This window comes from Euleptes europaea, chromosome 2, assembly GCF_029931775.1.
Source record: "Euleptes europaea isolate rEulEur1 chromosome 2, rEulEur1.hap1, whole genome shotgun sequence".
In the NCBI taxonomy this organism is placed as follows: domain Eukaryota; kingdom Metazoa; phylum Chordata; class Lepidosauria; order Squamata; family Sphaerodactylidae; genus Euleptes; species Euleptes europaea.
In genome coordinates, this window is record NC_079313.1 from 133,905,720 (window position 1) to 133,926,255 (window position 20,536).

The window sequence follows — 20,536 nt, forward strand, 5'->3', positions numbered from 1 at the left end:
TTGAGGACGTACACTTCAAAAATCAATGCTTGGCATAAACCAATTGAGATATTTTCTATTGCCATCGTTTCGATTAGGGCTAAGCATATCCGTTGTCGTGGAGGGAGACTTGAATTGCAGTGGGATCTTTTGTCCTTTTTAGCACTGAGGGGTACCTAGTTTCTCTGAAGCATGACTCATATAGAGCCTCATGGCGAAAAAATCTTTGATGAGAAACTGTCTCTGATGGGCATCTCGTGGGATATGTTATCAGATCTTGCAAAAACAGAAGCCTTCCCTACAATAAAAAAGTGTATCAAAGAGATTATGATAGCACATCTTTTTGTGCTCGAGTCGTCACATTTGCTCATCTCAGTTTTTTGGAATACCGCCACCATGTAGTTTGCCTGCCTACTTTTTGACAACTCCTCACTTCTCTAGAGCCCCCTTACTAGCTATATTAAGCGCTAACCCTTCAATGGTTATACAAGGCAGAATTTTGAATTTACCATACTCAGAAAAGACTTGCCCATGCGCTTCTGGCTCCATCGACTCACTAGCGTGGTGTACTGGTTAAGAGCGGTGGTTTGAAGCGATGGACTCTGATCTGGAGAACCAGATTTGATTCCCCACTCCTCCACATGAGCGGCAGAGGCTAACCTGGTGAACTGGACTTGTTTCCTCACTCCTACACCCGAAGCCACCTGGGTGACCCTGGGCAAGTTACAGCTCTCTTAGAGCTCTCTCAGCCCCACCCACCGCATAAGGTGTTGGTTGTGGGGAGGGGAAGGTGACTGTAAGCTGGTTTGAGTCTCCCTTAAGTGGTAGAGAAAGTCGGCATATAAAAACCAACACTTCTTCTTCTATCTCATGTGCTCTTGGAATGCCATTTCTACAAGGACCTTAGAGCACGATATCTCTCTCCTCTTTTAATACATAAATCCAATGCCTCTGTGTCTGTTACTATGCCTTTGTTATTACGTGACAGGGATCCCAAGGCTACACTGGCAGTGGCAAAATTTATTTCAGTCCTAATATCCCCCAAACATTAGATTCAAAACTATGCTGCTCAAGATCAATGGATCAAGGAGCTTCTAGGGGATAAAGGAAAGGAAAGTATATTTGTCCTGCTTTTTGGACATTTTTTCCAGCTATACCCCCATTATTGCTTGGATGGTCAGCAGTGTCAGGGAGAAAAGCACTGCCAAATCACACCCGACATATGGTGACCCCATAGGGTTTTCAAGGCAAGAGATGAACAGAAGTGGTTTGCCATTGCCTGCCTCTGCATAGTGACCCTGGACTTCCTTGGTGGTTTGACATCCAAATACTAACCAGGGCTGACCCTGCTTTGGCTCCCAGATCTGACGAGATCAGGCTAGCCTGGGCTATCCAGGTCAGGGCAGGTGAACAGAGGTGGTTTGCCATTGCCTGCCTCTGTGTAGCAATCCTGGGCTTCTTGGATGGCCTCCCATCCAAGTACTGTCCAGGCCTGACCCTGCTTAGCTTCCGAGATCTGATGAGATCAGGCTAACCCTAGTGCAATTCAAAGCAGAGATCCTCCAGACTTAGCCCATTGATTTCAACAGTAGAAAAAAGCAATTGGCCAGTAGCACATTAAAGACTCCCAAAATTTCTGGCAAGTCTTTCATGAGTCACAGCTGACTTCTTCAGCCTCTACTCAAAGACTGCCAGTGAGGGGGATCTCGCCACCTCCTTAGGTAGCTGATTCCACTGTTGAACAACTCTTATGGAAAAAAGGTTTCCCTAATATCCAGCGGGTAACTTTCCGCCCGTCATTTAAACCTATTATTGCGAGTCCTATCCTCTGCTGCCAACAGGAAAAGCTCCCTGCCCTCCTCTACGTGACAGACCTTCAAATACTTCAAGGGAGCAATCGTCTCCCCCATCAACCTCCTCCTCTCCAGATTGAACATTTCCATCTCCCTCAGGCTTTCCTCATAGGGCTTGGTCTCCCCAGCCCTCATCCTCCTCATCTACACACAGAACTACACACAATACTGAAGATGATGGAGAAGAATTGGTTTTTACATGCTGATTTTCTCTACCTTTTTTTTCTGAAGGAGAATCAAACCAGCTTACATTCACCTTCCTTTCCCCTCCCCACAACAGACACCTTGTGAGGTAGGTGGGACCAAGAAAGTTCAGAGAGAACTGTGACTGGCCCAAGGTCACCCAGCTGGCTTCATATGGAGGAGTGGGGAAACCAACCCAGCTCGTCAGATTAGAGTCCGTCGCCCATGAGGAGGAATGGGGAATCAGACTCGGTTCTCCAGATCAGAGTCCACCACTCTCAACCACTCAGTTATATAAGCATATCATAGAATCATAGAGTTGGAAGGTACCACCAGGGTCATCTGCACAATGCAGGAAATTCACATCTACCTCCCCCCACACACACACACACAGTGACCCCTACTCCATGCCCAGAAGATGGCCAAGGTGCCCTCCCTCTCATGATTTGCCTAAGGTCATAGAATCAGCATTGCTGACAGATGGCCATCTAGCCTCTGCTTAAAAACCTCCAGGGAAGGAGAGCTCACCACCTCCCGAGGAAGCCTGTTCCACTGAGGAACCTCTCTAATTGTTAGAAAATTCTTCCTAATGTCTACATGGAAACTCTTTTGATTTAATTTCAACCTGTTGCTTCTGGTCCGACCTTCTGGGGCAACAGAAAACAACTTGTAGCTCATACCTTCACCAAGATGTGGTCTGGGCAGACATTTGGTTGCGGTACGTTTCACATTTCTGCCAGCACTCCTCATTACAAAATGGCTTTTGATTATTTTGCAGGGAGATGACGGCTCAATGTTAATTGTGTTTGAATCGGATTTGCTCCGGCCACAAATGCAAAAGAAGATTAAAAAAAATATACAAGGAGACGTTCAGGGGGTTTGGACCGGCATTTCCTAGTCTCTGGATCAGCCTTGTGTTAATCTCCAGATTAATTTAATTTAATCCCTGAAACATGCATCTTGTTAAGCCATTTTTTACCATTAGAAAGCCTCTTATTGAGCATCAGATTATTGCAAGAATATTAACTCCATTTGTCTGTGTCTTTCTGCTGGCAGTGTCCCTCTACCTCCATCCTCAAAGGGTCAATGAATAAAGAAGGGAAACAAACCCTATATCATAATAATGGAATAAGGCCACAATCCAATCTTCTCCCTTGTGCAACAGCCAGGGACATGTGAACTGTTATGCTAGATACTTTATCGAGCAGAGACGCAGCCAAACTGGAGTGCTGGCCCTGGTTTATTATCTGGAATCTCCCATATTGTCTTCTGAAAAATTCCCTGCAGTCTACAAAATTAGGAAGTAGATGCTCTCAGTAGGGCGGAACAAAGATAGAATAGCAGTAGGCTATTTAGCCAGAGGAATAGGATACTGTAGAGGAATTTCAGTGGAGGGACACGTTTGAATTCCGCATTGCTGACGTTGTGACCTGAAATTTTCCATTTTGCTTTTCTGCAACAAGAACACACATACAACACTGTCTTTTACTGAATCAAACCATTGTTCCATCAACGTCTCTCAACCTCCTCTTCTCCAGACTAAACATTCCCAACTCCCTCAGCCTTTCCTCATAGGGCTTGGTCTTAGGGTTGCCAGGTGCCCGGTGGTGGCGGGTAAAACCCCCTGCAATTCGCCCCTCTGACCGCCAACCACCTGAGGGTCGGCGGGCAAACATGCACATGCACGTACACACCACGCGCACGTCACTTCCAGTTTACAACCAGAAGTGCCACCTTGCGAGGGGCCTTATATCACTCAAACTCTTAGTTTGAGTGGTAAAGGGCTGCTTTACCACTCAAACTAAGGTATAAGGACCTTAGTTTGGTAAGGTATAAGGACCTTGTAAACCGGAAGTGACACACATGCGCAAACCTGATCTCAGCCCGATAGCCTCCCGCTGGAGGACAGGGGGGACTGGCAGCCCTACTTGGTCTCCAGGCCCCTGATCATCCTCATTGTTCTCCTCTGCATCCACTCGATTCTGTCCACAAACCTTTTGAAGTGAGGCCTCCAGAACTGCACACAATACTCCAGGTGCGGCCTGACCAATGCAATGTACAACTGAACTATGACATCTTATGATTTGGATGTTATGCCTCTGTTGATGCACCCCAAGATTGCATTCACTTTTTTTTGTTACTGCATCACACTGGCTGCTCATATTTAACTTACAGTCTACCCTAACCCCAAGATCTTCTTCACACACACTGCCGCCCAGAAGTGTATCCCCCATCCAGTATGCATGTCCCTCATTTCTGTTACCCAGAGGTAGATTCTAGGTACATTTTAAATTTACCCATTTAAAAATTAAGTCTAATAGCCACTGCTGGACCTAAGCTCCACAAATGTGTCTAATTCCCTTACAAAGCCATCTAAACTGGAGGCCACAGATGGTGAGGGATCTGGAGACCAAGTCCTGTGAGGAAAGGTTGAAGGAGCTGGGTATGTTTAGCCTGGAGAGGAGAAGACTGAGAGGGGGTATGATAACCATCTTCAAGTACTTGAAGGGCTGTCATATAGAGGATGGTGCTGAGTTGTTTTCTGTTGCCCCAGAAGGTTGGACCAGGACCAACAGGTTGAAATTAAATCAAAAAGGTTTCCGTCTAGACATTAGGAAGTATTTTCTAACAGTTAAGAGTGGTTCCTCAGTGGAACAGGCTTCCTCGGGAGGTGGTAAGCGCTCCTTCCCTGGAGGTTTTTAAGCAGAGGCTAGATGGCCATCTGCCCTGACCTGGATGGCCCAGGCTAGCCTGATTTCGTCAGATCTCAGAAGCTAAGCAGGGTCAGCCCTGGTTAGTATTTGGATGGGAGACCACCAAGGAATACCAGGGTTGCCGTGCAGAGGAAGGCACTGGCAAACCACCTCTGTTAGACTCTTGCCAAGAAAACCCCAAAAGGGGTCACCATAAGTCAGCTGTGACTTGAAGGCACTTTACACACACAGAGAGATGGTCATTTGTCAACAATGCTGACAGATCATGTGAGGGAGGGCATCTTGGCCACCTTCTGGGCAAGGAGTAGGGGTCACTGGGGGTGGGGTGGGGGGAGATAGTTGTGAATTTCCTGCATTGTGCAGGGGGTTGGACTAGATCACCCTGGTGGTCCCTTCCAGCTCTATGATTCTATATGATTATATGCATCCTGTGTCAGTGAGCACTTTTTTTGTCTTGCCTGAATCTACGTTTCAGCAACCCCATTGTAAATCCCTGACTTTCATCACAATGAGAAGGTATTGCTACACTGTTGCTAGGAAAGCCCTGCCTGAGAAATCATACGGAGGTTGGGGGGTTGGATAGCAATCCACAATAAAATAATTAACCTAATGGCCAATGCACAGCTGTGTGTATTTCAGTACGTCAACCCACCCAATCACCTTTCATTTTGACGTGCTTCGAGTTAAAACAGGATTGGGCTGGGCTATCTTCCATAGTTGAGAGCCAGGAGGAAAGTGTTTCATGAATGCCTCCGTCCCAAATTGGTGAGTTGATGGGCCAGCTGAGAAATGAGGGTAGTAGCCGAGACGCAAACCATCGCCTGGGCACCAGTGCGTCATTGTGGGATTGTTGTCGGAGCAGGAAGCATTCATCCACTGGACGGCTGCTTTTATTGCCTGTCTCAAATAAGGATATTAAATGGAAGGCACTGGGAGACGATGAAGCTGGGAGCCTCGGCAGTGTGGATGAATGGATAACAGTTCTCTTGGAGGTAAAACAAACGCACACAAAAAACCCACCTTCATATGAACACATTTCTGGTACCTACAGTGCAAAGGATCTTCCCCCCTAAAATGACGTGACTGCAGTCGAGCCTCAGGAAAGAATGGGTTTAAAACCACAGCAAGATAAACCACGAGAGAATCATAGAGTTGGAAGGGACCTCCAGGGTCATCTAGACCAAGAAGGGGAAAGAGGGAGAATTACTTTCGAACCTGTGAACAAGGCGGGCTCATGCATATTCAGATATAGCATTGGCTCAATGTGTTATCTGGAATATCAATAGAGCTATTCAAGCCACAGAAATGGAGTCCATTGAAATCTTAACAAGAATGTCCCAACAAATATGGAAAACGAAACAACGCCCCATAGAGTGGAGACCGTCAATCTACATTCCAGTTCCATCAGGAGGAGACATCAAAAACTGCAGCAGCTATCGGACCATGTGAGTAAAGTGATGTTCAAAATGTTACAACAAAGACTGTTACAGTATATGGAACGAGAAATGACAGATGTTCAAGCTGGATTTTCCCTTTCTGGGGAGTGGCTGTGGCTCAGTGGTAGAGCATCTGCTTGGCATGCAGAAGGTCCCAGGTTCAATCCCCACCATCTCAAGTTAAAGGGACTAGGCAGGTAGGTGATGTGAAAGACCTCTGCCTGAGACCCTGAAGAGCCGCTGCCGGTCTGAGTAGACAATACTGACTATGATGTACCAAGGGTCTGATTCAGTATAAGGAAGCTTCATGTGGATTCAGAAAAGGAAGAGGCACTAGTTCTGGGTGGGAAAAGGTACAAGGGTGAAAAGACTAACCCTTCATGCTGTGGCTCCCAAATACCCACTGCTGTTTCCAAAAAATAGCCCCCAACCCAAGAAAACCCAACCGGCACTATAGACCTGATCACAGTCTCAGCGGTAGAGCATCTGCTTCGCATGTAGAAGGCCCCAGGTTCAATATCCGGCATCTCCAGTTAAAGGGACTAGGCAAGTAGGTGATGTGAAAGACCTCAGCCTGAGACCCTGAAGAGCCAGGGAGAGGGGCTGTAGCTAAGTGGTAGAGCATCTGTTTGGCATGCAGAAGGTCCCAGGTTGATTACTGGCATCTCCAGTTAAAGGGACTAGGCAGGTAAGTGATGTGAAAGACCTCTGCCTGAGACCCTGGAGAGCTGCTGCCAGTTTGAGGCAACTTCATGTGACTCTCCAGAAGGAAAAGGTTACATGTGCCGCCGCTTCGGAGAATTCTGCTCTCTGTTTCCTTTTCATTTAAATGTATGGACAAGACGTTAAAGGTGAGACGCTGGCTAGTTTTAGGGACCGTGGTCTGACAAAAGGAAGAAAGAATCCTGCAATATTGCCGAAGGCTTTCACGGTCAGAGTTCATTGGTTCTTGTAGGTTATCCGGGCTGTGTAACGGTGGTCTTGGAATTTTCTTTCCTGACGTTTCGCCAGCAACTGTGGCAGGCATCTTCAGAGTAGTAACACTGAAGGACAGTGTCTCTCAGTGTTACTACTGTCCTTCAGTGTTACTACTCTGAAGATGCCTGCCACAGTTGCTGGCGAAACGTCAGGAAAGAAAATTCCAAGACCACGGTTACACAGCCCGGATAACCTACAAGAACCAATCCTGCAATGTCTGTATATAAAATGCTGAAATTAGGGCAATCTCATTCCACTCAGAGACAGTGTGGTGTAGTGGTTAGGAGCTGCAGACTCTAATCTGGAGAACTGGGTTGGTTTCCCTACTCCTACACATGAAGCCAACTGGGTGACCTTGGGCTAGCCACAGCTCTCTTAGAGCTCTCTCAGCCCAACCTACCTCACAGGGTGTTTTTTGTGGGGAGGGTAAGGGAAGGTATTGTAAGCCGCTTTGAGACTCCTTAGAGAAAAACGAGGTATAAAAAGAAGAGTTGGATTTTATATGCCAACTTTCTCTACCACTTAAGGAAGAATCAAAGCAGCTTACAATCACATTCCCTTCCCCTCCCCATAACAGTCATCATGTGAGGTCGGTGGGGCTCAGAGAGTGTGACTAGCTCAAGGACACCCAGCTGGCTTCATGTGGAGGAGTGAGGAATCAAACCTGGTTCTCCAGATCAGAGTCTACTGCTCCAAACCACCGCTCTTAACCACTACACCATGGTGGCTCTCCAGTAGTTTCCCTACTCCTACACATGAAGCCAAGCAGGTGACCTTGGGCTAGTCACAGCTCTTTTACAGCTCTCTCAGCCCCACAGGGGGTCTGTTTTGGGGAGGGGAAGGCAAAGTGTTGTAAGCCGCTTTGAGTCTCCTTAAAGGTAGAGAAAAGTGAGGTGTAAAAACCAAGTCTTCTTCTTCTTCTTTTTCTTTTTCTTCTTTTTCTTCTTCTTTTTCTTCTTCTTTTTCTTCTTCTTCTTCTTCTTACATAGAGCAGAATGACAAGTTTCCTGCTTGCTAGGCACCAGGACTTTATATGGGATAAGTTCTGAGAAGATTAGTTTTTATATTCATAAGCATGTTTCTAGAACTGATGGGGGCAGAAAACAGTCTGAAACATGGGACTGGTGTCGGATGAAAGCTCAGAAACCAGACAGTGGCTGAGCAGAATTTTCATTAGTCGGAAGATGTAGACTAGGGGGGTTTATGCTTGAGCAAGATTCAGAGAGGAACATTGTTAACAGGGTGTTTGGTATTTTTTGCATGGTTACAGTTGGACGCGTCCCCACCTTCTCCAGTTCCCTAACTTTCTCTCCCCCCATTTTCCTTCTCCAGATTTTCCCACTCCAGTCTTCCCCCCGCCAACCAGTTTCTGGTAGGCTGAATTTTAGCCAGCTAAAAATACATAATTGTGCGTGTGTAAAGTGCCGTCAAGTCGCAGCCGACTTATGGCAACCCAGCAGGGTTGTCAAGGTAAGAGAGTAACAGAGGTGGTTTGCCACTGCCTGCCTCTGCATAGTGACCCTATTATTCCTTTGTGGTCTCCCATCCAAGTATTAACCAGGGCTGTCCCTGCTTAGCTTCTGAGATCTGAAAAGATCAAGCTAGCCTGGTCCATCCAGGTCAGGACAAAAAGGCATCATTATCCATATGCAATAGGGTTGCCACCTCCAGGTTGGGAAATAACTGGAGATTTTTGGGGGAGGAGCCTGAGGAGGGCAGGGCTTGGGGAGGGGAGGGACTTCAATGCCATAGAGTCCAATGGCCAAAGCAGCCATTTTCTCCAGGGGAACTGAGCTCTATCGGCTGGAGATTAGTTGTAATAGCAGCAGATCTCCAGATAGTTCCTGGAGGTTGGCAACCATAATATGAGAATACCTTTGGTTTCATTTTCCTTGTGAGAATTCACAGTGTGTTGGCCCTGTTTCTTTCTCTGTCTAACACCCCCCCAACCCCCACAATCTTCAGATCTTGGGGCATCCTTCTGATTTCATCTTTCAGACTGAGAAATAATTATTGTGGCACTTGAGAGATTCATACGCGAGAGACTTCTTCAAATACATGAAGTGAAGCTTCATTCATAGGTCCCTCTTTGCTACCAGCGGGAGGTTTTGGGGCTAGAGGTTGAGGAGGGGAGGGTTTAGGGAGGGGAGGGACTTCAATGCCATAGAGTCCAACTGCCAAAGCAGCCGTTTTCACCAGGGGAACTGATCTCTTTCGGCTGGAGATCCATTGTAATAGCAGGAGATCTCCAGCTACTACCTGGAGGTTATACACACATATATACAGTACCAGTAATACACTGAATACAATGGCTTATGTGGTTTCAAAAAGGTGATTTCCAACTAATGATTCCAGTTATTCAGCAAAACAATTTATACAAGTTGCAACAACAGACTTCTGATGAAGCTCATGCAATTAGCGAAGCAAGGATAAGATTCACAAAACCTTGTAAACTTGCATAGATTGTTGCAACTTGTAAAAATTGTTTTGTTGTGTAACTGGAATCATTTGTTGGAAATCATGTTTTTTGAAACCACATAAACCATTATATTCAGTGTATCAGTGGTACTGTATGTATATGTGTGTTCCAGGTACCACACCCCTTTTGGTATTGTATACTACCTGGAGATTGGTTCATTCAGCAGAATCATACACACACACACACACACACACACACACATCAGAGAGAAGGGAGTTATGGTTAAAAGCCTGTGCAGTTCGGGGGGCAGCTTATTTTTAAGCAAGTATCAAAAGGAATACTAGTCATGATGCACACCTCTCCAGGATCAGAGGAGCATGCCGAATATATTAGGTGCTGTGGAACACAGGCAGGATGGTGCTGCTGCAGTCGTCTTGCTTGGGGGCTTCCTAGAGGCACCTGGTTGGCCACTGTGTGAACAGACTGCTGGACTTGATGGACCTTCGTCTGATCCAGCAGGGCTTTTCTTATGTCCTTCAGACCCAGCAGTATTCAAGAGGAGCAAACTGACCCTTCAGAAGAGGCTGTTGATCTCACAGAGCTACATTAAGCCACCTGACACCTGCAAAGGCTAACAAAGGTGTCTGATCCGTTACACCCTTGCTTAATGCCATCAAACTTATCGATCAGTTCTAATCCAGCAATTTCTCATCGGAGCCTCCCTTTGATTAATTTCATTTCCTTTAGGAGGCACCAGAGGGCTGTTTACCAGCCACCCATGTCCTTAATCATCTCAGACAAGTGCGAGGAAGGGAAAGAAATGAGCCTCTGTCACCCTATGTTTGAAAGACCAGGGCAAGAAAGATTTTCCAAAATAAAGTCATCATACCTGGGCATTTATTTATTTATTTTAAATTGCATCCAGTACTCTCAGTTCTTCCAAATTCACAAGATGACTCACAATCGTATATAAGAGGAAAATGCATTTAATCCCTCCCCCAAATATATGTAATTAAAATCACAACAGTAACAGGCTCTTGTAAGAATCAAAGTTCTGTCCTGCAATATCCCTTTGATCCAACCATTTTCATCCAGTTTAATCTTCCACCGGGAAGTCAGGGTGGGAAGAAGAAAAAGAGTTGGTTTTTATATGCCGAGTTTCTCTACCTTGTAAGGAGAATCAAACCCGTTTACAATTTTCTTCCCTCCCTCTCCCCACAGCAGAGCAGACACCTGGTGAGCTAGGTGGGGCTGAAAGAGGTTGGAGAGAACTGTGACTAGCAGGCTTCATGCGTAGGAGTGGGGAAACAAATCTGGCTCACCAGATCAGAGTCCACTGCTCCAAACCACCGCTCTTAACCACTACACCACACATGCTTCATGTGCAGGAGTGAGGAAACCAATGCAGTTCAGCAGATTAGAGTCCGCCACTCATGTGAAGGAGTGGGGAATCAAACCTGGTTCACCAGATTAGGGGCGAAAACGCACGGTGGCTTGAGCCTCCTTTCTTCCCTGTTCCAGCCAGGATTCAGCCAGGATCGAACGCACGGACGTGCGTTCAATCCTGGCTGAATCCTGGCTGGAACAGGGAAGAAAGGAGGCTCAAGCCACCGTGCGTTTTCGCCCTAGAGTCCGCTGCTCTTAATCACCACACCATGATGGCTCTCCTAGAGAATGGGACACAAATAGAAAACAACCCTCTGAAGACCCCAAAGGCATTTCTTTCCTAGAAGCCCCTGGGCAGGGCCTTCAGCAACACAATTCTCCTTCCTTTTGATTCTTTATATTAATTCCAGTATTTTATTAAAATATTTGGTCATGTTTGCAGACCTAAGACATGCTGGTAGGGATGCCAGGAACATGCCAGAAACCAATGAGAGTTTCTGAGGGCGGGGCATGATTTTTTTTTTAAGTTGTTGACATCTTGATGTCACTTCCATCTCAAACCCAGAAGTGATGTCACGAACACTCTATGATTCCGTCAAATCCTAGCGTTTCAGTGACATCAATTCTGGGTTTGAGCCAGAAATGGTTGACACAGTGACATCTTTCCCTCTCCTTTCCCCCTGCCACTCATTCGAGGTGGAGGGAGATTGCTCCCCACGGCAACCATACATTGTGGGATGGATCCTACCTCCATTGCTCCACTCCACTGAGAAAGGTTCAAAGGCTTCCTCCCCCTTCCTCCCCCTTAAGGAGCCTTCCTCCAAAATTAGTGTAGTGTAATGGCTAAGAGTCACTGGAAAAGACAGTCATGCTATGAAAAGTTGAGGGCAGCAGGAAAAGAGAAAGACCCAACAAGAGATGGATTGACTCAATAAAGGAAGCCACAGCCTTCAATTTGCAAGATCTGAGCAAGGCTGTCAAAGATAGGACATTTTGGAGGACTTTCATTCATAGGGTCGCCATGAGTCGGAAGCGACTTGACGGCACTTAACACACACAAAAAAAATGGCTAAGAGTGTCGGACTAACATCTGGAAGACCGAGGTTCGAATCCCTGCTCCTGCCATGGAAGACCACTGGGTGATCTTGGGCAAGTCACATTCTCTCAGCCTAACCTACCTCACAGGGTTGTTGTGAGGATAAAGCAGAGGAGAGGAGAATGATGTGTGCCATTTTGGGTCCCCATTGGGGAGAAAGGCGGATAAATACATAAAATAGTGGCTCTTCCATTGGAAGAGCAGTCCCTAAAGTCAGAGGAAGACTCCTTAGAATGGAGAAAGGCTCATTAGAGGATAGTTGGGTTCATCCTGATGATAACTGTCTGTTCCTTCATCAACTCCCTTCTCAAGTATTTGAATGCAACTATTTTGAATACATTAAAAGTACTGCCTGGTAGAGCAGTTCCTTGGTGGAACGGGCTTCCTTGGGAGGTGGTGGGGCTCTCCTTCTTTGGAGGTTCTTAAGCAGAGGCTAGGTGGCCACCTGACAGCAAGGCTGATTCTGTGGACTTAGGCAAATCATGAGAGGGAGGGCAGGAAGGGCTGAGTCGGTGTTCGGCTCTCGTAGCCCTTTCTTACATGCCCAATTGCCACTTTGGGGCCAGGAAGCAGGCCAGACTGGCCAGCGAACCTGGAGGGGTTTTTTTTTTTTTGCCTTCGTCTGGGCATAGAGCAGGGGTCACTGGGGGAACGGCAGGGGGGAGGTAGTTGTGAATTACCTGCATTGTATAGGGGGTTGGGCTAGATGACCCTGGAGGTCCTTTCCAGCTAGGGTTGCCAGGTGGGTGCGGGCAATTGCCTGCCATCCACTCAGCTGCTCCGGAGAGGTAATTGTGTGTGTGTGTGTGTGTGCGCACAGCTGTTCACACGCGATGACATCCCTTCCAGGTTTACCCGCGGAAGCGCCGCATCGCCGCAGCTTGGGGGTTTGAGTGCTACAGCGGCCGTAATGAAGTGATGCTTCCGGGGGTAAACCCGGAAGAGATGTCATCATGTTCCCATGCACACCCCAGGCCCGCCCCCTAAAACCTCCCACTGATCAAGAGGGGGGACCTCGCAATCCTATTTCCAGCGCAGAGTGGTAAGCTGCAGTACCGCACTCCAAGCTATGTTCACGACCTGAGTTCTATCCCGACTAGGGTTGCCAGGTCCCTCTTTGCCACCAGAAGGAGGTTTTTGGGGCGGAGCCTGAGGAGGGCGGGGTTTGGGGAGGGGAGGGACTTCAAAGCCATAGAGTCCAATGGCCAAAGGGGCCCTTTTCTCCAGGTGAACTGATCTCTTATCGGCTGGAGATTGGTTGTAATAGCATGAGATCTCCAGCTGGTACCTGGTGGTTAGTAAGCCAAAATAGACACCTCTGTGTATAGCTGTAGTTACTCCAAATCTAACACAGATCAACCATACTAAGTATAGCTAAACAACAGACTGTATTACACAATAACACTGACAAGCACAGACAAAAAGTCCTATTTCTGGAGCATAAAGACCCAAAGTCACAATATTCCAAGGTTTCCAAAACTCACTATCCTAAAGACAGACAAAAAGTCCAACAGGTACCAATGCAAGGTTTTCTTCTTCTTTCAGGTGTGGATTCCAGGTAAGCATTACTCAGTCCCAAAGCAGGAGCTCAAAAGTGAGGAGGAAAAATGAGTACCCGGCTTTTGGGGCGTGAAGCGTAGACGACAGGGGAAGGCGATGGCAAGCCACCCTGTAAACATAGTCTGCCTAGGAAACGTCAGGATGTGACATTGCCCCATGGGTCAGGAATGACCTGGTTCTTGCACAGGGGACTACCTTGACCTTTTAATCCTTTTGCCTAACCCTCTAGGACTCCTCCCCCTCTCTTTTCATTATTTGTTCTGTGAGTTTACTCTTCTCCGCCCCGCCCCACCATTCCTCTTGTATTCCAGCTTAACGTGGGAGGATTTCTGATGTTCACACCGGAATGGCAGCATGTGCTTTTTGCTCCAGCATCCCGGTTACAACGCACTGCGTACGGCCCCTGGATAGGGTTGGAAAATCCTGTTTTTCTGTAACTGCCTTTGGTTTCCATAATGGAAGAAAAGGCTGATAAAAACAGTCATAGATAACTATGTGCCATAATTAAATAGCAACCCAGAAAGAATCAATTTTCATCTCATTGTGTAATCAAATCAAGGTGACTTTTTTTTTTTTTTTGCATCCGTGATTTAATCACGGTACATGTTGCTAGTGTTGATTGGTATCTTGGAAAACATGCCGGAAACCTGTGGCAAACCTCAAATGTGCAGCCATTTGAGCTGAGCGCATAAATCCAAAGAGGAAGTCGGTGTGGTGTAGTGGTTAGAGTCTCAAACTAGGCTCCAGAGGATGTTGAAAGCAGCAGTCTCATAAAACTTGCTGGGCAAGTTTGGGTTGGTCACTCTCTCGTATTCTAACCTACCTAACAGGGCTGTTGTGAAGGCAGAACACGGAAGGGTAAATTACATATGGCAGTAGGGTTGCCAGGTCCTTCTTCACCACTGGTGGGAGGTTGTTGGGGCGGAGCCTGAGGAAGGCGGAGTTTGGGGAGGGGAGGGACTTCAATGTAGGGTTTTCAGGTCCCTCTTTGCCACCGGCAGGAGGTTTTTGGGGTGGAGCCTGAGGAGGGTGGGGTTTGGGGAGAGGAGGGACTTCAATGCAATAGAGTCCAACTGCCAAAGTGGCCATTTTCTCCAGGTGAACTGATCTCTATTGGCTGGAGATCAGTTGTAATAGCAGGAGATCTCCAGCTACTACCTGGCATTTGGCAACCCTACTTCAATGCCATAGAGTCTAATTGCCAAAGCGGCCATTTTCTCCAGGGGAACTGATCTCTATCGATTGAAGATTGGCTGTAACAGCAGGAGATCTCCAGCTAGTTAAGGGGAAAAGAGAAGGGGGATGAGACCCAGCCTGAAAAACAGAAGCTGGGTACCCAAGGTTGGGTGGAATGAATAAAATATATATATATATATATATATATATATATATATATATATATATATATATATATATATATATATATATATAATTTACTTAAGGGCGGCGCTATGTCAAGATAAAAATTATTTTTAAATATCGTTAAAACAGCACAATGGCATATCCTAGGTTGATATACTATAACCACATGCCAGACACATTTCAGCCTGTTCGGCCTTCCTCAGTGGTCATTTGATACCCATATAAAACATACACACATATTTACAGATATATAAACATATACAGACAATTATATATCAGACCAAGCATGTATATATATAATCATAAAGTATGAAAAGGCAATCACAAAGGGTAGCGAGAACAATTGATAATAGAGGGTCCACAATAGGGTCTGTCGCAAGGACGCGACACGTTTCGAAGTCTTCTTCAGCTTACCGACCCTGTAAAATTTAAAGGGACCTACTCTTTGTGATTGCCTTTTCATACTTTATGATTATGGAATTATGAGCCTTTGGCCTTTTTTGAGCCGGACTGGCTATATTTAAGTTGATTGTTACAAATAAGACTCAGCCTTAGGCCCTCCAAGGCTATTGTGTACATATATATATATATATATATATATTGATTTTGTATTTGTTTTTGAGCCGGACTGGCTACATTTAGGTTTGTTGTTAAAGGTACAAATTAGCCTTAAGCCCTGCGAGGCTCCATGAGAATTTTTTTGGTTTTGTGATTAATGCATTTACAATATATATTCTTGCAACTTGCTTTTTGGTTGTTATTCCTAATATTTTTTAATTTTGTGCCACGTGCTGCCTTCTCATATAGTAACCTCCGGGTGGTGGCTGGAGATCTCCTGGCATTACAACTGATTTCCAGGTGACAGAGATCAGTTCACCTGGAGAAAATGGTTGCTTTGGCAATTGGAATCTATGGCATTATACCCCACCAAAGCCCCTTCCCTCCGTAACCCCGCCCTCCTCAAACTCCACCCCCAAAATCTGCAGGTATTTCCCAACTGGGAGCTGGCAACCCTATCTGGAGTGTCTTCTATTGCTCTTCAGATCGCCCCCCCAGGGAGGTACCCTCTCTTTCAGGCCATTTATGCATGGCTGTTTCCTTGCGGTCACACTGCCAACTACTTCCGGGCTTTGCTTTGATTATGCTTGCATTTTTCGACTGTCGGAGGTCGCCTCGCTCTCCCCATGTGTTTTGCCCACGTTTTCTGGATTCATGTTTAGCCAGCTTCCAGAAAACGCGGGGGGCAATGCACGGGAACATGCGGGGAGAGGGAGGCGACCTCTGATGGGTCGGAAAATGCAAGCATAATCAAAGAAAAGCCCCCGAGTAGTCGGCGGGGTGACCACGAGGAAACAGCCATGCATAAATGGCCTCAGTCTTTAGTAGGCAGCTGAAAACACTTTTATTATGGACTGCAGTTAATTCAAACAATCCCTTTGTTAACTGTGATTTTAAATTTAAGTTCCATGTATTTTGATATGTGTGTGTGTGGGTTAAGTGCCATCAAGTTGTTTCTGACTCATGGCGACCCTATGAAACCAAAATGTCCTGTCTTTAACAGCCTTGCTCAGATCTGGCAAATTGAGGGTCGTGTCTTCCTTTATAGAGTCGATCCATCTCTTGTTGGGTCTTTCTCTTTTCCTGCTGCCTTCAACTTTTCCTAGCATGATTGTCTTTTCCAGTGCCTCTTGTCTTCTCATAAAGTGACCAAAGTATGACAGCCTCAGTTTAGACATTTTAGTTTCTAGGGTCAGTTTAGGCTTGATTTGATCTAGAAACCACTGATTTGTGTGTATGTGGGGGGGGGGGGGTTTGGCAGTCCACGGTATCTGTAACACACTCCTCCAACACCACTTTTCCATGGAATCTACTGTCTTCCTATCAGCTTTCTTCAATGTCCAGCTCTCACACCCATACATAGGAATACGGCATGAATTAACCTAATCTTGGTGGCCAGCAACACATCCTTACACTTCAGAATCTTTTCTAGCTCCTTCATGGCTGCCCTTCCCAATCTCCATCTCCTTCTGATTTCTTGGCTGCAGACTCCCTTTTGGTTGATGGTGGAGCCAAGGAATAGAAAGTCTTGAACAATTTTAGGGTTTTTTTAAAGTTTGAAGTACTTTATTTTATATCTTTTACTTATATCATTAGCTGCCATGAGCTCCATAAGGAAGAAAGGCAGCTCACAAATGTTTTAAATAGACAAACAAACAAATAAATGTGTTTTTATGTGTTCTGTTTTGTATTTTGTTCTTATGGTAAGCCGCCTTGAGGTCCATAAGGAAGGAAGGCAGTTAATGAATGTTTAAAATGAATAAAAATACATTAAAAATTGTCCGCATGCTTTATAAGCCTGTATCTCGTTTCTCTTCGCAACAACCCAATGAGGTAGGTGCAGGCAGCCTACGAGGCTCACAGCCAATCAGCAGTGTGCACCTGGGTTTCCCACCACCAATCCAGGCAGTCTCCCCACTAGGGATCCCATCAGCTGCCACATTTGGTCGATTCTAAACAGCTCTAAGGTACGCAGTGCTGGATTTACCTATAGGCTTGGCCGGACGAAACCTAGGGGCTCAAAATCTAGGGGGACTGTGGCCAAGTTGTAAAATGTATTTTTTTTCAATCACTACGGTATTTAACAATAACATCTTATGTCCTGGAGAGGAGGAATAGTGAATTGTGGGATTTTAAACACCCATCATCATCCTCAGCTTCACTGAATCTTGTTTTAAAAAATACTCTTCCATCTTCCTCTAGACGTGGGGTTGGGGGGGTTGGGCCTCACAAGTGGAATAGCCTAGGGCTTCTCTTCAGGAGCCAGATTGGTGTAGTGGTTAAGAGCGGTGGTTTGGAGCGGTGGACTCTGGAGAACCGGGTTTGATTCCCCACTCCTCCACAAGAGCAGCAAACGCTAATCTGGAGAACTGGGTTTGATTCCCCACTCTTCCACATGAAGCCAGCTGGGTGACCTTGGGCTAGTCACAGCTCTCTCAGCCCCACCTACCTCACAGAGTGTCTGTTGTGGGGAGGGGAAGGTGATTGTAAGCCGGTTTGAGTCTTCCTTAAGTGGGAGAGAAAGTCAGCAGCATATAAAAACCAACTCTTCTTCATCATCATCTAAACCCAGCACTGAGGGGTATGACAGACAGCTTTAACCTTCCAGATAAAGGTGGCGACAGAAAGGAGGTTTGCATTGAGCCAGGAAGCCCCCAGTTCAAATCTCAGCTCAGCCATAACTGCATTAGGCAGCCCTAGCAAAGCCCCTGTTCTCTTTGCTTTCTCTCTATGTTATACTGGGATCCCAATACTGATCGACATTACAGGGTCATTGTAAGGACCGATGAGATGACGTATGGGAAACCCTTCGAACCCTCTAAAGTGCTACATAAATACATAAATGATACATAACAATTGTCATCAATGTTGTCATTATTTAAAATCGTACGCACACCAAACCTCAGTCCGGTCTATCTTTCTGTCTGTCATGTCAACACATGAAGCCGCCTTATACTGAATCAGACCATCGGCCCCTGAAGGCCAGTATTGTCTACTCAGACTGGCAGCGGCTTTCCAGGGTCTCTGGCAATGGTCTTTCACATCACCTACTGCCTGGTTCCTTTAACTGAAGATGCCAAGGATTGAACCTGGGACCTTCTGCATGCCAAGCTGATGCTCTACCAAGCTGATGCTCTGCCACAGTCCCTCCCCTAAGCTCTCCAGGGTCTCAGGCTGAGGTCTTTCCCATCACCTACTGCCTGGTCCTTTTAACTGAAGATGCCAAGGATTGAACCTGGGACCTTCTGCATGCCAAGCTGATGCTCTGCCACTGAGCCACGGTCCCTCCCCTAAGCTCTCCAGGGTCTGAGGTTGAGGTCTTCCACATCACCGACTACTTGATTATTTTAACTGGAATTTTTGGGAAATTAAACCTGGGACCTTCTGCATACCAAGCAGAGGCTCGCCTACTGAGCTATGGCCCCTCCCCTCTGTCCATTCGTCTGTCTATCCACCAGTTACATTTTTATCCTATCCTTCCTCCCAGGAGCTCCAGTTGTCATGGCATGGTTCTCCATTCCCTGGCTCTTCTTCACAACAACCCTGTGAGGTAAGCTGAGCCGAGACAGAGCGCCCGTCTTGAGAATCACCCATGGCTGAATGAGAACGCATTGAGGCGTGTTGCATTTGCGGGAGGTTCGAGAAAGGCATTCTGCATGGGCTCAGAGTTGCTCTGGCCGCTACCACTACTTCTGGAATACCAAGTCTGAGTCTTGGTGTAGTGGTTAGGGGTGGTGGACTCTAATCTGGAGAACCGGGTTTGATTCCCTACTCCTCCACATGAGCTGCGGACTCTAATCTGGTGAACCGGGTTGGTTTCCCCACTCCTCCACATGCAACCTGCTGGGTGACTTTGGGTCAGTCATAGTTCTCTCTCAGCTCTCTCAGCCCCACCTACCTCACAGGGTGTCTGTTGTGGGGAGAAGAAGGGAAGGTGATTGTAAGCCGGTTTGATTCTCCTTAAAAGGTAGAGAAAGTTGGCATGTAAAAACCAACTCTTCTTTTTCTTAATACTGAAAGGAGGGTTGAACACATGAGCACATGAGCACATCAACACATGAAGCTGCCTTATACTGAATCAGACCCCAGTTCCATCAAAGTCAGTATTGTCTACTCAGATTGGCAGCGGCTCTCCAGGGTCTCAGGCAGGGGTCTTTCACATCACCTACTTGCCTAGTCCCTTGAACTGGAGATCCCGGGGACTGAACCTGGGACCTTCTGCATGCCAAGCAGATGCTCCACAAACTGAGCCACAGCCCCTCCCCAGTGCCAAGGCACCAAGAGTCCCCTTGGGAATCCCTTCCAATCTTCCATGCCTTCTGGACAAGGTTGCCATCCACAAGGAACAGCTCTTCCCAGTTCCCACGGACGCCTACCTGATGATGACGTACATGACCAAACCGTTGCCCACCAGCCCAACGATGCAGACGATAGAGTAGACCACCACGATGGTCAACTTGATGCCCAGGGGCAGGAAGCCGTCGGCCGTCCCATTGTGGAACCAGTTGTCCAAGCTGAGGTTCCACAGGGACGAGTCGTTGACCAGCCTCTTCCAGTCGAGGACTTCCCCAGCCTGGTTGAGAAAGAGCGGGTCCATCCTGACCCCAGCCAGATGGTAACAAGAAGGCTCTGGAGTTGGCGAGGGGTGGGGCAGGAAGGAGAAGACACAGAGTTAAGGATAACCCAGTTTCCTGGCACCGTTATGCGCAGGGGCTGGCAGGGTGGGTGGGGGGTGAGTCTTTTGAAAGAGGTAGAATGCCGCATTTCTGAACAGGGAAATGCTCACAGGTTCCCAGCACGCATTCCCATAGACTTCTTGCAGAGATAGGAAACAGCCTGGCTCGGGCTCCCTTCCAGCGCCTCCAGCCACTGATAGCCGGTTTCATGTGGCCAATCGCACGCCCCTTTGCACAAAGGATGAGATTGCAAATGCCTGGGGGGGGGCATCTTCGCCAACCCCCTTCCCAGCAAGACCCCTGCCTCCCTCTCCTACATGCACCAAACCTCTACGC

The 20,536-nt window shown here is 46.9% G+C and overlaps 1 protein-coding gene across 1 annotated transcript in view; it reads right to left on the reverse strand.

Moving 5' to 3' along the window:
• OPRL1 (opioid related nociceptin receptor 1) overlaps nt 1–20,121 on the reverse strand; it is a 34,179-nt gene extending 14,058 nt beyond the window's left edge. Inside the window, exon 1 of the mRNA XM_056843967.1 lies at nt 19,901–20,121. Within this exon, the coding sequence (XP_056699945.1) occupies nt 19,901–20,121 (221 nt within the window). The remainder of the gene's footprint in view (nt 1–19,900) is intronic.
• Nucleotides 20,122–20,536: the final 415 nt, after the last annotated feature.